Consider the following 19790-nt stretch of genomic DNA (forward strand, 5'->3'; position numbering starts at 1 on the left):
AGGGAGAATTCAGAATGTCCAAATTACCTAACAGCACGTCTTTCGGGACCTGTGGGAGGAAACCGAAGCACCCGGAGGAAACCCACGCAGACACAGGGAGAACATGCAGACTCTGCACAGACAGTGACCCATGCCAGGAATCGAACCTGGGATCCTGGCGCAGTGAAGCTACAGTGCTAACCACTGTGCTAAACGAAGCCAATAAAGGGTTCCGATGGCAGATGTCAAGTTGCTGATAAAATGGAGTTTAGAAAGTTGAGAGGAGAAGTGAAAAAGGAAATGAGAGGCGAAGAGAGGTGATCAGCAGTCTACAGGATAACAATTGTATTGCAGGCCACATGGTGCCCGGGCTGCCAGCAGCTAGGTTAACCCCAGCAGTGGCTAGCTGAGATGCCACTGGGGTAGGATACAAGCACCGCCTGTTACCGGGCAGAGTACGACCTTTTAGCCAATTCATTGCCCACCAGCCAATCAATCAAACTGAGTCCCACCCCATCTCTCTCTGGTGCTGAAAGGTCTGGGGTCTCCTATTCAACACCAGCACAGTGTGTTTTCTCCAAAACCTCTGAATTCCTCACTCCTCTCTGCTTCTTGTCATAAAGACACATGTCCATTAATCATCCGTGGATCAAAAATGATAACGACAAAATAAAAGAAAGGGGAAATAAGGGAATAAACAGTAAGGACCTTTACATTATCTAAGAAAGGATATACTTGCCATAGAGGGAGTACAGAAAACATTCACCAGACTGATTCCTGGGATAGCCAGATTGTCGTATGAGAAGAGATTTGGTTGACGGCCTGTATTCACTGGAGTTTGGAAGAATGAGAGGGGATCTGACTGAAACATACGAAAGTCTGAAAGGACTTGACTGACTGAATGCAGGGACATTGTTCCTCTGGCTGGGGGCTCTAGAACAAGGTGTCACAGTCTCAGAATATAGGTAGGCCATTTAGGACTGAGATGAGGAAAAATGTCATCACCCAGAGGGTGGCGGACCTGTGGAATTTTCTACCACGAAAGGCTATGGAGGCCAAATCACTGAATATATTTAAGAAGGAAATAAATAGGATTCTGGACACTAAACACACCAAGGGGTATGGGAGAAAGTGGGCGTATGGTGTTGAAATAGAGGATCAGCCATGATCATAGTGAATGGTGGCACAGTCTTGAGGGGCCAAATAGCCTACTCCTGCTCCTATTTTCTATGTTTATATTTTCCTGGAACCATTCTCCTAAATATTTTCTGTATCGACTCGAAAATCTTCACATCCCTCTGTCCACATGACAGAATTTTCATCTTTCCTGGCATCATTCTGGTTAATATCCTCTGTATCCTCTTCAAGGTCTTGACATTCTTCGCAAAGTGATGTACCATAATTGGACCCAATACTCCAAATGAGTGATTTATGTGGGTTTAGCAGAACCTCCTGATGAGAAGGGTTCAAGGAGCCTATTCTCACAAAAGCCTATTCCTGTTCCTGTGTTCCACTGTCTGTTAATCCTGCATAATAACATAATAGTCTTTATTGTCACAAGTAGGCTTACATTAACACTGCAATGAAGCTACTGTGAAAAGCCCCTAGTTGCCACATTCCGGTGCCTGTTCAGGTACATGGAGGGAGAATTTGATGGTTAGCACCTGATTGATTGTATCACAGTGGTTAGAACTGTTGCTTCACAGCGCAAGAGTCCCAGGTTTTATTCCCGGCTTGGCTCACTGACTGTGCGGAGTCTGCACGTTCTCCCTACGTCTGGGTGGGTTTCCTCCAGGTGCTCCAGTTTCCTCCCACATGTCCCGAAAGATGTGCTGTTAGGTGAATTGGACATTCTGAATTCTCCCTCAATGTACCCGGACAGGCGCCAGAATGTGGTGACTAGTGGACTTTCATAGTAACTTGTGACAATAATAAAGATTGTTATTATTAATATATCTGGGCCCCTGGAGGCATTGCTCAGCCCCCTGAAGAGCTCCTGGGTCAGTGTTGTGCCCCAATAGATTATACTTTAGCTCTATTTAAGTTCCTGCCTGCTATAGCAGATATTGCCGGTGCCCAGGGTATGTTAAAGTTCAGATCTGAACTTCCCCTTCTATCTTACTACTGCATTCTTTACCAGTCTTTGGATGAATCAATGCTTTGTACGCTCCTGTTCAATAATGGACAGACCAGTGGGCATTAATAGTCTTATCGATTCATGTGTCTGAGATGCTTAGTGAAAGTTAGAAAGGATGGAATAGCAAATCCTGGAGATTGATCTTTTAATCATGTCTAAAACTACGCATTTATCAGATAATGATTGCCAGATTGGAGCTATTTCAACAGAATTGATGCTTCTTCACAATTTTAAATATTCTCAGAGGGTGACACACCCCAGTATTTCAGGCTGAGTTTCACCCCTGCCCATTAAAGGTGACTGACGCTTGTAAGAAGATCAGGAATAGGAGCAGGGAATTGTCATTTGGCTTCTCCAACCTGCCACGCCATTCAGCAAAATCATGTTTGTTCTTCTTACTCAAATCCACTTTCTTGCCCAATCTATTTCCTATATTACAACAGTAACAGCACTTCAAAAGTATTCAATTGGCTGTAAAGTGCACCTGGTGGTCATGAAAAGTACTATATAAATGCAAGACTTTCTCATTAATATCCATGTCGCCCGATCCCCTCAGTGTCCAAAAATCTCAGATGTTAATGTACAAGAACATAGATTTATCACGCAACTTTAACATGGTTAAATATCTCAAGGCATGAGATCATCATCAGTCAAAGTTTGACAGCAAGGCACTGGAGAAATGTTAGGACTGATGAGGAAAAACATGGTCAAAGTGGTAGGTTTCAAGGAGTGCCTCACTGAAGGACAGAGAGGCAGAGCGGTTTGGGAATGGAATTCCAGAGCTTCGGGCCGAGGCAGATAAAGGCACGGCAGAAACAAAAACAAACCAAAATAAATGAGAATCTGAGGAGCGCTGGTATCTTGGAGGGTTGTAGGTCTGGAGGCTTAGAAAATTGGGTCGGGGAGAGGCTATGGAGAGGTTTGAAAACAAGGATGAGAATTTTAACTTGAGGGCATAAGACGCGATGTCCGGGCACCCACAACCTTACAGAATAGAGAATTCCAAAGGTTTTCACTCCTCGGAGTGAAGAATAATCTGAGTCCTAAATGATGAGCCCCTTTCCCTGAGACTATGATCCCGAGCTCTAGATTCTCCAGAATAAACAACTTTGCAGCATATGCACCCAAAGACCTTTAAAGATTCCTTTTCGTTCAACGAGACATCCCCCCCACCCTTTCCATGCAGTTTTCTGCAGTTAGATTTTTAATGGCTCAAACACAGTGACTTTTCAAGTCTGAAGTCACTTGTTTGGTTCACAGGTCTTCTAGTTTTGCAGTAATTATGTTGTTGGTCTAATTAACCAGAGACCGTGAGTTCAAATCCTGCCACGGCAGTTCAAGAATTACAATTCAGTTTTAAAAATTGGGGAATGTACAAGCTGGTATCATTAAAAATGACTGCGGCTGTCAGTTTCTTTTAAAATAACAACTTGTTTGCTCATCCCCTTTATGGAAGGACACCTGCCTGCTTTCCTGATTTGGTCTATATGTAAATCTTACAAGCATTTCCGACATTAAAACAGAAATTACACTTCCAAGGTTATGAAAGGCGCTATATAAATGCAAGTCTTTTCTTCAGAGGATGGGCAGACATTGCATTCTGCAGTAGTCTGACCATGGACCTGCCCACTTGTCTTTCTATTCCCTGACACTGTAACACCTCGCAATATGCTTACATTGTCACTGGGAACTTTCACTTCTGATTGGACATTGGTTGCGCTCCATCTGCACTTGGATGACCAATGGCAAAGTGACCTTCCTTCAGCTATGAACTCAGGCAATGAAAGTCGAGGGGCACTAGTTTATGGAGAGTACACCGGCCAACCCTGAGGTTGTCCTGAAGAGATGAGTTGATCATGCAGTGTCCAGTAGGAGTCACTGCACAGTGACAGAAATTGCCACTTTGACCCTCACTACCATCCCAGACTGACCTAGGACACATGAGCCATACCAGAGTACAAGTCATTCACTACCTTCTCAATTAACTGAGCTTTTAGTAGGAGTCTTCAAAACAACCTATTCATTTAATGCCTATAGTTTCAAAGCACTAAACATGAAAATGAAAAATGAAAATGAAACAGCAGGGTCGCCACGTTTGTGCCTTTGTGATTTTCTCTTTCCTTCCCCGTCCATTGATTTTTTTTGTGGCTCTGTAATTTTAAAAAAATTAGTTGAACTACAAGTGTTGAAGAGATTCTCTGGGCTGCACACCTGGGAAAATGGATGTTACTGCACCCAGCAGTGTGAGGGATCTGGATTAACATCACTAGAGACACCAGGGGAGGGATTGTTTCGTGACTGTGAGTAAACTGGATGAATATCAGTGGAGATGTTTGAAGGGTGATTGAGTGAGGGATTAATATCATTGGAGGCACAGTCAGCAGCAAGATATTAAGGGAGGTGTTAGTAACAGTGTGAATGAGCTGTCTAGAGATGCACCAACTGGTTAGGTGGAATGATTTTACTTTCAGCTGAAATGATAAAGCTTTGAAATTTCTAATCTCTGTACTTTTTGTTTATTGATTCATTAGACGTGGGGGCCACTGGAAAGGCTGAGATTTATTAATTGTCCCTGAGAATTTGGTGTTGAGCCACCAGCTTGAACCACTACAGTCTGTATAGTGAAGGTATGGTCACAATACTGGTTGACAAGGAGTTCAAGGATTTTGACCAAGTGATGATGAAAGAATAGCGACATGTTTACAAATCAAGACTGTGCGTGCCTTGGAGATGCTGATATTTCCATGTGTCTAATGTCCTGGTCCTTCTAGATCAGGGGTCGCCAAACATTTATTTCGCGAGAGCTACTTCTGATAAACTAAACCAATCATGAGCTACTTAATCATGTATTGGAAATCAAAATGGATAGATAAATACACAACCTCAATATTCAGCTATAATTTTTTTTAAAATTTAGAGTATCCAATTTGTTTTTTACAATTAAGGGGCAATTTTCGCGTGGCCAATCCACCTACCCTGCACATCTTTTTTGGGTTGTGGGGCGAAACCTACGCAAACTTGGGGAGAATGTGCGAACGCCACACGGGCACTGACCCAGAGCCAGGATCGACCCTGGGGCTCCGGCTCCATGAGGCACTAGTGCTAACCACTGTGCCGCCCTATATTCAGCTATTATTTTTTTTAAATTTAGATTAGCCAATTATTTTTTCCAATTAAGGGGCAATTTAGCGTGGCCAATCCACCTACTCTGCACATTTTTGGGTTGTGGGGGCGAAACCCACGCAGACACGGGGAGAATGTGCAAACTCCACACGGACAGTGACCCAGAGCCGGGATCGAACCTGGGACCTCAGCGCCGTGAGGCGGTTGTGCTAACCACTAGGCCACCGTGCTGCCCATATAGTCAGCTATTATAACTGCATTATAATATTGTAGTTATATAAGGAAAACTGAACTTATCTTTCTTTCGATGTGGTACTTGACATTGCATGGCACCCACCAGTGAAACCCGGCTGGTAGCTGGATGGGGCAACCCTAACGGAGTCGTTCAGATGCCCATTGGTCAATCGGGTTCAAAGTTTTGATTTGATGAAGTTCATGCTGGAAAAGGCAGACTCACACAGACGTGTGGAACCAAACAAAGGAACCATTTCCATTGCTGCTCTGCAGATTGTGCTGTGCTTCTCGTGTCTACAAGACTCCAAAAGTAAATTGCAGGGCACCCTGATTCCAGGTCAATGTCATTTTGAAGATTAATATTCTCCATTTCCAAAGCAGCAGAATCCTGGGCTGGGATTCTCCACTACCCGGCGGGGCGGGGGGTCCCGGCGTGTTGGAGTGGCGTGAACCACTCTGGCGTCGGGCCGACCCAAAGATGCGGAAGTCTCCACACCTTTAGGGGCCAAGCCCTCACATTGAGGGGCTAGGCCCGCGCCGGAATGGTTCCCACTCCGCCGGCTGGCATGAACGGCCTTTGGCGCCACGCCAGCCAGGGCCGAAAGGACATCGCCGGCCGGCGTAAGTCCGCGCATGTGCCGGAGCGTCAGCGACTGCTGACGTCATACCGGCGCATGCGCAAGGGAGGGGTCTCTTCCGCCTCTCTTCCTGGTGAAGTTGTGTATTTATCTATCCATTTTGGTTTCCAATACATGATTAAGTAGCTCGTGATTGGTTTAGTTTATCATGGTGAGTGCCCCCACGGCACAGGCCCGCCCGCCGATCAGTGGGCCCCGATCGCGGGCCAGGCCGCTGTGGGGTCAGATGGCCCCGTGCCCCCCTAGGACCCCGCTGCCCGCCCGCGCCGCCAATCCCGCCGGTAAGAAAGGTGGTTTAATCCACGCCAGCGGGAGAGGCTAGTCAGCGGCGGGAGTTTGGCCCATCGCGGGCCGGAGAATCACCACGGGGGGCCCGCCGACCGGCGCGGCGCGATTCCCGCCCCCGCCGAATCTCGGGGGCGGAGAATTCGGGACATTGCGGCGGCAGGATTAACGCCGGCCCCAGCCAATTTTCCGACCCGACGGGGGGTCGGAGAATCCCGCCCCTGGTTAAACGGCAAGCTCACTTATTCAGAAATGTCACTGACACCTACATCCAGGAAGGAGTTTGAAATACGCAGCATGCATGGCTCCAGCTGCTGGAAATCTCAAATTCTGCCGTTGAATTCTTAGCGAAGCCTGCTTGATCAGTCTGCTTGTTGATGTATAGAAGCCCAGGAGTCACTTAATTTCTTACCAGCTCTTGGAGCATGGATGGAAAGTGCCGCATTTTCCTTTTCTGCACTTGTTGAACTCAAAGGTTGAGTTTCGATTTGAAAATTTTCACTGCACTAATCTTGTCGGCAATTGCTTTGTGTTTCTCCTGCAATTCACATTCCGGTGTTTAATTTCTCTCATGTATGGAATGAGCTGTTGTAGAATCATTGGTGAACAACTACAGTATATAATATAAATGGTACACCCTCAAGCTATGTTGTATCAATATGGAGGAAGTGAATGTTAAGATGGTGGTCAGGGTGCCAGTAAATCACGCAGCTTGTTCTGGATGGTGTTGAGCTTCTTTAATGTTCTTTGGTTGCACCTGACCAGGTAAGTGGAGAGTATTCCATCGTACTCCTGATTTGTGCCTTCTGGTGATGAAAAGGCTTTGGGAAGCCAGGAGGTGTGTTACTTGCCACAGAATACCCAGTCTCTAATCTCCTCATACATCCACGGTATTTATGTAGCTGGCCCAGTTGAGTTTCTGGTCAATCCTCACCACCAGGATGCTGTTGAATATCCAGGGGAAGTAGCTAGATTATTTCTTGCTTATGATGCCGATTGTCTGTCATTTGTGTGGCATCAATGTTACTTGCGTGGCAAGAAGCCCAAGCCTAGATATGTCCAGGTCTTTCTGCATGTGGGCACTAGTTGCTTCATTGAGGAATTAAAAATACAACTAAAAACTGTGCAATCATCAGTGAACATCTCACATTACAATGGCGCAAAGGTCATTGATGAAGCAGCTGAAGATGACCGAACGTTGGACACTGCTCTGAGGATCTGCTGCAGCGATATTCTGGGGTTGAGATGATTGGCCTCCAACAATTACAACCATCTTCATGCTAGGGATGATTCCAGCCACTGGAAGGTTGCCACAATTCTCAGTGACTTCAGTTTTGCAGGGGCTCCTGAGCACTGATGATTGAGAATAGGTTGATGGTGGTTATAGCCTGGATTGGATTTGTACTGCTCTTTGTAGACAGGAAATACCAGGACAATTTCCCACTCTGTACAGTAGATGCCACTGTTGTAACTGTATTGGAACTGTTTAATTAGGGGTGCAGCTAATTCTGGAGCACAAATCTTGTCAGCCAGGACCTCTGTACCGATGCTAAAGCTTGTTTTATATATCTGACTGTATGTTGCTTTCTACCACAGATCAAACATGAACAATATTCAGAAATCTAAAATTGGCTGTGTTAATTTCAATCATATGGTCCTGCGTCATGTTTGTATGTATGTGTGTGTGTGTGTTCATCCCAATGATATGACACAGTTCTGTCAGTGACCCAGGACTGTGTGCAGCATGTATTGATCCCACTTTAGAATTAATCTAGCTTGAGGTTACCCCTAATGCTAACCTATCACCTCTCTCATTCTTGCAGTACTGAGCATTGGTGAGGGAGGATTCTGGGAAGGGACGGTGAAAGGTCGGACTGGCTGGTTTGCTGCAGAATGTGTGGAGGAAGTACAAATGAGACAGTACAACACACGGCAAGGTAAGGAAACTGTTAATTTTCACAGTAATTGATGTAAGCGAGCAAGCGCTGGGCTATTGCATGCTGCAACAGATTGGTGCTATTAGAAATGAGGGTCTGTTGTGGCTGCATGGCCTACCCGCTGACGTCCGGAGAGAATTTCACTGCACTGACCATTGGTGGCTGTGGTCGATGAGCCCTTTCACACACTAACGCTTCTGAGGTGGTCATTTTGAAGACTGGCAACTTGTGCAGTCACTGTGCAGGTTTCCACATTTCTCTTCACGGGCTGTGTGCACTGCTGGCAAAATTAGCATTTGTTGCCCACCTGAAATTCCCTTGCAAAGGTGGTGGGGAGCTGCCTTCTGGAATGATGTAGTCCTTCGGGGTATACATAGACTCTCAATGCCGTTCGGTCGGGTGTTTCAAATGTTTGACCAGGGATGATGGAAGAAAATTGAAATATTTCCAAGTTGGGATGTTGTGCAATTTCGAGGGTCCTTGCAGGTGCTGGTGTTTCCAGGTACCTATTGCCCTTCTTCGAGGTGGTTGAGGTCAGAAATTTTGGAGGTTTCTGTCGGAGAACTATTATTACTGAGATTGGCTTTCAAATCCAGGTGTTATTCAATTTAATTTCCACCAGCTGCCATGGTGGGATTCAAACTCATGTCCCCAGCCATTAAGCTGAATCCCCGGATTACTAGTCCAGTGACATTACCACACCGACACTGTCTCTCCCAACCTGCCAATTACCAGCCCAAGCCGAAATGTTGCCCTGGTGTTGCTGCATGCAGGCACAGATTGTTCATTATTGAACAAGTTACCAATTGAACTGAACACTGTATAATTATCAGTTAACATCTCCACTTCTGATGTTGTAGAAACATAGCAAGCAGGACCATTTGGCCCTTCAAGCCTGCTCCGCCATTGATAATGATCATGGCTGATTATCCAACTCAGTAACCTTCCTGCCTTCACCCCATATTCTTTGATCCCTTTACCCCCAAGAGTTACATCTATCCCCCTCTCGAAAAAATAGTGCTTTGGCCTCAACTGCTTTCTGTGGTAGTGAATTCCACAGCCTTACCACTCTCTGGGTGAGGAAATTCCTCCTCTCAGTCCTCAATGGTTTACCCCGTATCTTCAGACTGTGACCTCCTGGTTCTGGACACACCCCCATTGGGAACATCCTTCCTGCATCTACCCTGTCTAATCCTGTTAGAATGTCATAGGTTTTCATGACAAATGCCCTGAATTCCAGCGAATATAATCCTAACTACCTCAATCTCTCCTCATACGTCAGTCCTGCCATCCCAGGAATCAGTCTGGTAAACCTTTGCTGCACTCCCTCCGTAGCAATAACATCCTTCCTCAGATAAGGAGACCAAAACTGCACACAGTATTCCAGCTGTGGCCTCACCAAGGCCCTGTATAATTGCAGCAAGACATCCCAGCTCCTGTACTCGAATCCTCTCGCTATGAAGGCCAACATACCATTTGCTTTCTTTATCGCCTGCTGTATCCGCATGCATACCTTCAGTGACTGGGGTACGAGGACTCACAGGTCTTGTTGTGCATTCCCCTCTCTCAATCTATAGTCATTCAGATAATAATCTGCTTTCCTGTTTTTGCCACCAAAGTGGATAACCTCACATTTAATCGACATTATACTGCATCTGACATGCATTTTCCCACTCACTTAACTTGTCCAAATCACACTGAATCCTCCTCACACACCCCACCCCCACCCAGCTTTGTGTCATCTGCAAATTTGAAGATATTACATTTCGTTCCCTCAATGTGCATCGTGTGAATAGTTTCAATTTTGCACGTTCTTATATGGGACCTTGTCGAAAACCTTCTGAAATTCCAAATAAACCAAATCCGCTGGCTCCCCCTTATCAACCATGCAAGTTACATTCTTGAAGAATTCCAGTAGAATTCCCGTGTGTGCGTGGGTTTCCTCCGGGTGCTCCGGTTTCCTCCCACAGTCCAAAGATGTGCGGGTTAGGTGGATTGGCCGTGCTAAATTGCCCGTAGTGTCCTAAAAAGTAAGGTTAAGGGGGGGGTTGTTGGGTTACGGGTATAGGGTGGATACGTGGGTTTGAGTAGGGTGATCATGGCTCGGCACAACATCGAGGGCCGAAGGGCCTGTTCTGTGCTGTACTGTTCTATGTTCTATGGGGTTACATGAAATCCCCTCCAATACGTAGGAACTGTTCCAGAGTCTATAGAATCTTGGAAGATGTGCACGAATGCATCCACCATTGCTAGAGCCGTGTCCTTAAGTACTCTGTGATGTAGATTATCAGACCTTCAATCCCATCAATTTCCCCAACTCCATTTCCCTACTAATACCAATTTCCTTCAGTTCCTCCCTCTCACCAAACCCTACATGCTCCAACATTTTTGGTTGTTACTTATGTCCTCATTTGTGAAGACAGAACCAAAGTATGTATGAATGTATGATGAAGGCAAGGTCATTGTTAAAGCAGCTGAAGATGGTTGGTCCTAGCACACTACAATGAGGAACTCCTGTAGTGATGTCCTGGTGCTGAGACGATTGACCTCCAACAACCTCAACCATCTTATAATATGTTTGGTATGATTCCAATCACTGGAGTGTTTTCCTCCTGGTTCCCACTGGCTTCAGTATTACTAGAGCTCTTTGATGCCACATCTGGTCAAATGCTGCTTTCATGTCAAGGACAGTCACTGTCCCCTCTCCTCTTGCATTCAACTGTTTTGCACATGGTGAAATAGTTATTACTGAGTAATCCTGGGTTAGTAACACAACTTTCATTACATTTGCTGATGATTGAGAGTAGACTGAAGGGGCAGTAATTTCCAGATTGGATTTGTTCTGTTCTTCTGAACAGACCATAACTGGGCAGTTTTCCATTTGTTGGGTGGTCGGCATTATTATCGTGTACAGAAACAGCTTGGCTCCTGGGTAAATATTCTGGGAGTCCGGTGGTGGTGGCAACGCTAAAGATTTGGACGCAGTTGAGGCAGCATTTAAAGTTGTGGGCAGGGTCAAGAGAGATACCGATTAGGGGGAACCATAGGTTTGAGCCAGGAAAGTTGGATGGGAGGTTTCGGAGATGGGAAGAGAGGGGAGTCAGGGCATTCCGGACCTGTTCCTGGGAAGTCATTTTGCGAGACTGGAGGAGTTAGGGGAGGAATCTGGGGCTGGATTCTCCGCCGGCGGGATGCTCCATTTTGCCGGCAGCCCGGGGGTATCCCGGCGGCATGGGGCTGCCCCATACTGGGAAACCCCATTGGCCAGCCGGTGTAATGGAGCATCCCACCAACGTGCTGAAACAGAAATGTGGCGCAGCGGGGCGGAGAATCCAGCCCACGGACTGGGGCAGGGGGAAGTATTTGAATATCTGCAGCTTTGGGATTTTGCCAAGAAGGAGATTCAGAGCTTCCCAATAGAGCCGGCCTCCACATTGTTGGATGAGGTATTGACAACAGGAGGAATGGTGAAGGGGGTGGCTGCGGCGATTTCTGGAAAGATTCTGGGGGGAGGAAAAGGTATCCTTGGAGGGGATTAAAGCCAAGTGGGAGGAAGAGTTGGGGAGATTATGGAAGACGATCTGTGGTGTGAGGTGTTCTGGAGGATAAACGCCTCAACCTCGTGGGCAAGGGTGCGGCTGATACAGTTGAAGGTCGTGTACAGGGCGCACCTCACGAGGGCGAGGATGAGCCGACTCTTTGGGGGGGGGATGTATATGAGCGCTGTGGGAGGAGCCCTGCAGACCATGTTCACATGGTTTGGTCCTGCCCAAAGCTGGAGTTGAGGGAGGGTTTTATGCTCATCTCAGTGGTGGTACATGTGAGTTTCGAACGGCTCAGTTCTGCCGGCTGAGAGCAGGTTAGAACGGCGCCGCAGGACTCAGGTTTTCTGCTACGGCCGCTCAGCCCATCGCGGGCCAAAAATCAGTGGGGGGGGCGCGTAGAACGGCCCCGACTGGCGCCGTGAGGACCATGCCGGCGCCAATGGCACCGATTCTCCACCCTGCGGAGAAACGCGTTCCAGCGTCGGGGCGGCGTGGTGCGATTCACGCCAGTGACGGGGATCCTCCGGCCCGGCCCCGGGCTGAGAGAATCCCGCCCGTTGGATTTCCAGAAGGCATTTGATAAGGTGCTGCATCAAACATTATTGCAGAAAATAAAAGTTCATGGTGTCGGGCATTATTATATCAGCATCGATAGAAAATTGGCTGGTTGGCAGACAACAGCAATCATAAATGGGCCTTTTTCTGACTGGCAGGATGTGCTGAGTAGAGTCCTGCAGGGGCCTGTGTTGGGCCCTCAATATTTTACCATTTCTATCAGTGATATAGACGAGGGGAGTGAAGGCATGGTAGCTAAATGTTCAGTTAACACAAAGCTAGGTTGGAAAGTATGTTGTGAAGAGGACATAAGGAGGCTTATGTAGGAAGATGTAGGAAGGTTAAGTGAGTGGGTAAAAGCCTGGACTATAATGTGGGAAGTTGTTCACTTTGGCAGGAAGAATAAAAATGCAGAGCATTACTTAAATGGAGAACAGCTGCAGAATGTTGAGGTGCAGAGGGATCTAGGTGTTCTAGTGTATGAGGCACAAAAAATGAATATGCAGGTGCAACACGTGGTTAAGAAGGCTAATGGAACACTATCATTTAGTACGAGAGCAATTGAACAAAAAAGTAAAGACGTTATGCTTCAGTTTTATAGGGCATTGGGGAGATCTCATCTGGAGTATTGTGTGCAGTTTGGTCTCCTTATTTAAGGAAGGATGTAAATACAATGGAGGTGGTTACGAGAATGTTTACTAGATTGTTACCTGGAATGGCCGGTTTACTTATGAGGAAAGGTTAGACAGACTGAACTTGTTTCCACTGGATTTTAGAAGAGTGAGGAGTGACTTGGTTGATGTCTGTAAGATCCTGAATGGTCTTGACAAGGTGGACGTGGAAAGGATGTTTCCTCTTGTGGGTGAGTTTAGACCAAGAGGGCACTGTTTTAAAATTAGAAGCCATCTTTATAGGATGGGGGTGAGGAGAATCTTTTCTCTCAGAGGGTTATGCGTCTTTGGAACTCTTCCCCAAAAGGTAGTGTGGAGGCGGGGTCATTGAATACTCTTAAACTGGAGTTAGATGAATTCTTGTTAGGCGAGGGAGTGACAGATTATCAGGGGTAGGTGGGAATGTGGAACTTCAAACAAACAGATCAGCCGTGATCTTATTGATTGTGGAAGCAGGATCGAGGAGTCAAATGGTCTTCTTTTGCACCTGTTTCATGTTCGTATGTATTTTAAATTTGAGGCATTACTTCAGCAGGATCCAGCTTTGGTCAATGAACACATGGATGATGGGTTTTGGTGCGAATTAGGACATTCGGGAAGCAGAGTTTCGGATTCAAATTTACGGAGGGTAAAATGTAGGTCAACCCAAAGTGTGATGGCATAATTAAGTCCAGAGGTGACAGTGTCATGGATAAGGGGTCAGCAGTAAAGATGTGCTGAGGTAGTTGTGCACTATATGGAGGTGGGCATAGCGATCTTAGTGACGGCACAGATATGTGGATAGAAGCTTATCGCAGGGTCAAAAATAACACCAAGGTTGTGAACAGTCTTGTTCTGCATTGAGTTGCCAGGGAGAGGGAGGGAGTCAAATTTGAGGGAACAGAGTTTGTAGCAGGAACCAATGACAATGGCGTCAATCTTTCCAATATTTAATTGAAGACAATTACTGCTCATCCAGTGCTGCTGGATGTTGGATGAGCAGTCTATAATTTAACTGCAGTGGAAGAGTTGAGAGAGGTGGTGCGGAGCTAGAGCTGGGGTTTGCCAGTGTACATTTTGCTTTGGGCAGCATGTAGATGACAACTAGGAGGGAGCCAAGGGAGAAACCAGAGGTAACACTGCAGGAAAAGGAAGAAAAGCCATTGCAAGTTATATGATGGCTTTGATAAGATACGAATGGAGCCTTGAACAGTGGATAAAATCCCACCCAGGCTGATGGCAGTGGAGAGACACTGGAGAAGATGGTGTAGTCAACCATGTTAGTGGCTGCAGGCAGGTTGAGAAGGATGAGGAGGAGCAGTTTATTTTTGCAATCATATAGGCCACTAGTTATGTCTTTGAGAAGAGCCATTTTGGTACTGCGGCAGGGGCAGAACCCTGATGGAGATGGTTTCACAATGCAATTCTGGGTAAGATATTGGCGGCAACAAAACATTCAAGGAAATCAAAGCAAAATACTGCGGATGCTAGAAATCTGAAATAAATACAGAAAGAAAATGCTGGATAAACTCAGCAGCTCTGGCAGCGCCCACGGAGAGAAAGAGTGGGCACGATCGACCAGCTGCGTTGTGCCCAAAAGGCGGCGTGGCCACTAGATGCTGGGAGATCCCTCTTCCAAAATGTACCCGGCTTGCAGTGCCTCGCGCGATCTAACGCAATCTCGCGAGACGTGTCAATGCAAATCACTGATTTGCAAATCTCGTCTCACTCCAATATGCTCGCCCGTGACTTACCCCAGGCGTTGGGATCCAATCGGCTTGGAGACCTCAAGTGAGTGCCGTTCAGTGCTGGTCCCCACAAATGGGGACAAGATGGAATGGCACTCCTGGGGTTCTCCTGGGGATGGGAAGGCCCCAGGTGGTTGCCCACTGGGCAGGATGGCACCCTGGCACTGCTGGTGCCACCTGGGAAACTTGGCACTGCCAGCCTGGCAGAGGTCTTTGAATCAGATATCATACGGCTTATAAAGAGAATTGGACATGTGTTTGAAGAGGACCAATTTGCGTGGTTTTGGGGAGAAATTGGGCTGTCCTTTCAAGGATCCAGCACATCCAAGATAGGCCAATTGGCCTCCTTTTCTGGTGTAAGTTTCGATGATTCTATAAAGTGCACAAATGGCATGGGTCGGCTGCAAAAATACTGGCTATTAATGTGCCACCGTTGTTTGGGGAATTGAATCCTTCTCATGAAGTTTGCACAGTGCTCAGAAACTCTTAAATAATTTAATTATCATATAACAGTTTTTTAATCCATTATCACTCCAACAAGCATTGTTTGAATTGTCACTTTGATGTGTCAGTCACGTCCTCAGGGAGGTGCTCTGCTCTGTGTGGGTCGGCGGCTTGTCTATTACCCAGCTTTGTATCTCAAACTCAAGCTCCGCTTTTCAATCTACAGCCTTTCAAGTCTTTTCGAGAGATTTATAAACAGTCTACAGCCTAAGGAATCCCCAGCGCAGGCTAATTCGCATTTCAGAATATGATTTACAGAATTTTATGCATGCACTGGGATTAATTCACTGTCTTCCTCTGAACTGAATCGTTAATCACTAAAGACATAATTACTCTCCATTGTTCCTTTGCTTTTTATCCCACTTCTTTATATTTGCTTGTTCTACCTGCTACTCTCTTTTTCTGTCTTTGTCATCCTCTGTCTCACCATACATCTCCTCCTTGTTTCTGTCTCTGAGCTCCTTTCTCTGTCTAGCTTTACACATACTCATAGAATCATAGAATTTACAGTGCAGGAGGAGGCTATTCGGCCCATCGAGTCTGCACCGGCTCTTGGAAAGAGCACCCCACTCAAGCACACACCTCCTTCACCCCATCCCCTTAACCCAGTAACCCCAATTAACCTTTTTGAACACTAAGGGCAATTTAGCATGGCCAAGACACCTAATCGGCATATCTTTGGACTGTGGGAGGAAACCGGAGTATCCGGAGGAAACTCAAGCACACACGGGGAGAATGTGCAAACTCCACACAGACAGTGACCCAAGCCGGGAATCGAACCTAGGACCCTGGAGCTGTGAAGCAACTGTGCTAACCACTATGCTGCCGTGCCACCGTACTCCCTCTGTCTATTTACATGCTCCCCTCTTTCTAGCCATACAATTCTTCCATGTTTGTGTGCTCCTCTGTTTGTCTCACCCTACATTTCTTCCCTCCGTCTATTTCCACTCCATTTGTGTCTTCTTCTCCCTCTCTGTCTGTCTGCTCTCGCCTTTAACTGTGTGTACTTCTTCTCTTCATCTTTCTGTTCCTTCTCTCTTCATGTATTTTACTTTCAATTTGACTATCATGTTGGTCCATCAATTTGTACCTCAGTCTAACTGCATTGCATCGCCTCTGCATCATGGCACATCTGTCCTTGTAATCTAGCTGTGCGTCTCATCAGTATGTCTGTGCCTAATCTCTTAAATTGTTTAAAACCCCTGCATCCGTCTTACTCCAATTCCTCCCTCAATCTTGTTACAATTTCTCCCACTGTCCTGTTACAGTACCTCCCTCAGTCTAGTTACAATTCCTCACTCAGTCGTGTTACAATTCCTCCCTCAGTCTTGTTACAATTTCTCCCACTCTCCTGTTACAGTTCCTCCCTCAGTCTTGTTACAATTCCTCCCTCAGTCTAGTTACAATTCCTCCCTCAGTCTTGTTACAATTCCTCCCTCAGTCTTGTTACAATTTCTCCCTCAGTCTTGTTACAATTCCTCCCTCAGTCTAGTTACAATTCCTCCCTCAGTCTAGTTACAATTCCTCCCTCAGTCTAGTTACAATGCCCCCCTCAGTCTTGTTACAATGCCTCCCTCAGTCTAGTTACAATGCCTCCCTCAGTCTTGTTTCAATTCCTCCCTCAGTCTTGTTACAATTCCTCCCTCAGTCTAGTTACAATTCCTCCCTCAGTCTTGTTACAATTCCTCCCTCAGTCCAGTTCCAATTCCTCCCACTGTCGTGTTACAGTTCCTCCCTCAGTCTTGTTACAATTCCTCCCTCAGTCTAGTTACAATTCCTCCCTCAGTCTAGTTACAATTCCTCCCTCAGTCTAGTTACAATTCCTCCCACTGTCCTGTTACAGTTCCTCCCTCAGTCTTGTTACAATTCCTCTTTCAGTCTTGTTACAATTCCTCCCTCAGTCTTGTTACAATTCTTCCCTCAGTCTTGTTACAATTCCTCACTCAGTCGTGTTACAATTTCTCCCTTAGTCTTGTTACAATTCCTCCCTCAGTCTTGTTACAATTCCTCCCTCAGTCTAGTAACAATTCCTCCCTCAGTCTTGTTACAATTCCTGCCTCGTCTTGTTACAATTCCTTCCTCAGTCTTGTTACAATTCCTCCCTCAGTCTTGTTACAATTCCTCCCTCGTCTGGTTACAATTCCTCCCTCAGTCTGGTTACAATTGCTCCCTCAATCTTGTCACAATTCCTCCCTCAGTCTTGTTATAATTCCTCCTTAATCTTGTTACAATTCCTCCCTCAATCTTGTTACAATTCCTCCCTCCATCTGTCTACATTTCCCCTCTCGTTCTTCCTCCACCTCCTCTCACATTCTGCCTCCACCTCCTCTCTCGTTCTGCCTCTACGCCTCCTCTCTCGCTCTGCCTCTACGCCTCCTCTCTCGTTCTGATTCTCCACCTCCTCTCTTGTTCTGCCTCTCCGCCTCCTCTCACATTCTGCCTCCACCTCCTCTCACATTCTGTCTCCACCTTCTCTCTCATTCTGCCTCTCCACCTCCTCTCTCGTTCTGCCTCCACCTCCTCTCTCGTTCTGCCTCTCCACCTCCTCTCTCGTTCTGCCTCTCCACCTCCTCTCACATTCTGCCTCCACCTCCTCTTATATTCTGCCTCCACCTCTTCTCATGTTCTGCCTCCACCTCCTCTCTCGTTCTGCCTCTCTGCCTCCTCTCACATTGTGCCTCCACCTCCTCTCACATTGTGCCTCCACCTCCTCTCTCATTCTGCCTCCACCTCCTCTCTCATTCTGCCCTGTCTCCTTTCTCGTTCTGCCTCTCCGCCTCCTCTCTCGTTCTGCCTCCACCTCCACTCCAGTTTTAACACAACTTGCTCGGCCAATGAAAGACGGTTACATTCAGAGGGAAGTCAGGCACATTGGTCTGGAACTGGTATCACGTCTGGACCCCAGGCTTTCTTCCCTTAAGGACATTAATGAAACTGTTGAGATTTTTGCAACAATCTGACAGATTCATGATCATATTTACTGCAGCCTTTTATTTTCAAATTTATGTTGGATTCAATCTCTCCAGTTGCCACATGGTTTAGCCTCATGTTTCAGGTTGTTGACAAGAACAATATTTCTGAGAGGACTAATGATGCAGACGACTTTTAAAAAATTTGTTTATGGAATGTGGGCATCCAAGTATTTATTGCCTATTGCCTATCCCTAATTGCCCTTGACAAGGTGATGGTGAGCTGCCTTCCTGAACCACTGCAGTCCATGGGGTGTAGGTGCACCCACAGTGCTGTTAGAGAGAGAGTCCCAGGATTTTAACCTGGTGACAGTGAAGGAACGGTGATATATTTCGAAGTCAGGATGGTGAATGGTTTGGAGGGGAACTTACAGATGGTGATGTTCGCAGGTATCTGCTGCCCTTGTTCTTCTAGATGGTGGTGGCTGTGGGTTTAGAAGGTGCTGTCTAAGAAGCCTTGGTGGGTGAATGTTTATGAAAGGGATGCCAATCTAGTGGCTGCTTTATCCTGGATGGTGTTAAGCTCCTTGCCTGTTGTTGGAGCTGTATTCATCTAGGCAAATGGAGAGAATTCCGTCCCACTCCTGAATTGTGCCTTGGTATATGGTGGACAGGCTCGAGGGGGCCAGGAAGTAAACTATTCGCCACAGGATTTCTAAACTTTGACCTGCCCCTGTAGCCACAGTATTTATTGACATGGCTAGTCCAGGTCAGTTTCTGGTCAATGGTAACCCCCAGGATGTTGGTGGGGGATTCAGTGATGGTAATGTTGTTGAATGTCAACAACATTGCATCCTGTCAGCCCAAGCCCTGATATTGTCCAGGTTTTGCTGCATTTGGACATGGACTGCTTCAGTATCTGAGAAATTGTAAATAGTATTGAACATTGTGTCATCATCAGTGATCATCCCCACTTCTGACCTTTTTTTAAAAACATATTTATGGAAAGATTCTTCATTAGAACAATATAATTTAACAATGTAATACAAAACCGATGCTTCAAGTTACGATGTAAAAAGAACAGAATCAAGAAAACATCAAATCCTACTGCCTCCACCCAACTTTAAATTGAGCAAAAAAAAATCCAGAACAACTGACGGTGACTAGCACCTTAAAAAAGAAATGAATGGTTGCCATCTTAGGTAGAACCCTTTTACCAGCCCCCTAATGATGTACTTGACGTTCTCCAAATGTGGAAACTCCATGAGGTCACCCAACGAGGCTAAGGCACTGGCCAGGGTACCCAGGTGGCACCAGCAGTGCCGGGGTGCCACCCTGCCCAGAGAGCAAGCATCTGGGGGCCTCCGATCCCCTGGGAGACTCCCACAACTGCATTCCTTCTGGTCCCCGTTTGTGGAGACCAGCATTGAACAGCACTCGCCCGAGGTCTCTAAGACGAAGGGGTTTAGATCCCAATCCCTGGTTAGATCTCAGGAATTTGCCAGAAAGTGATCCAGCACATTATGGGTGGGATTCACATCATGAC

At 46.4% G+C, this 19790-nt stretch overlaps 1 protein-coding gene across 1 annotated transcript in view; it reads left to right on the top strand.

Annotated features, from left to right (window-relative positions):
• Positions 1 to 19790, top strand: part of shank3a (SH3 and multiple ankyrin repeat domains 3a) — a 1085379-nt gene that overhangs the window by 713577 nt on the left and 352012 nt on the right. The window contains exon 15 of the mRNA XM_038811689.1: positions 8220 to 8333. Within this exon, the coding sequence (XP_038667617.1) occupies positions 8220 to 8333 (114 nt within the window). The remainder of the gene's footprint in view (positions 1 to 8219; positions 8334 to 19790) is intronic.

This window comes from Scyliorhinus canicula, chromosome 11, assembly GCF_902713615.1.
Source record: "Scyliorhinus canicula chromosome 11, sScyCan1.1, whole genome shotgun sequence".
Taxonomy (NCBI): Eukaryota; Metazoa; Chordata; class Chondrichthyes; order Carcharhiniformes; family Scyliorhinidae; genus Scyliorhinus; species Scyliorhinus canicula.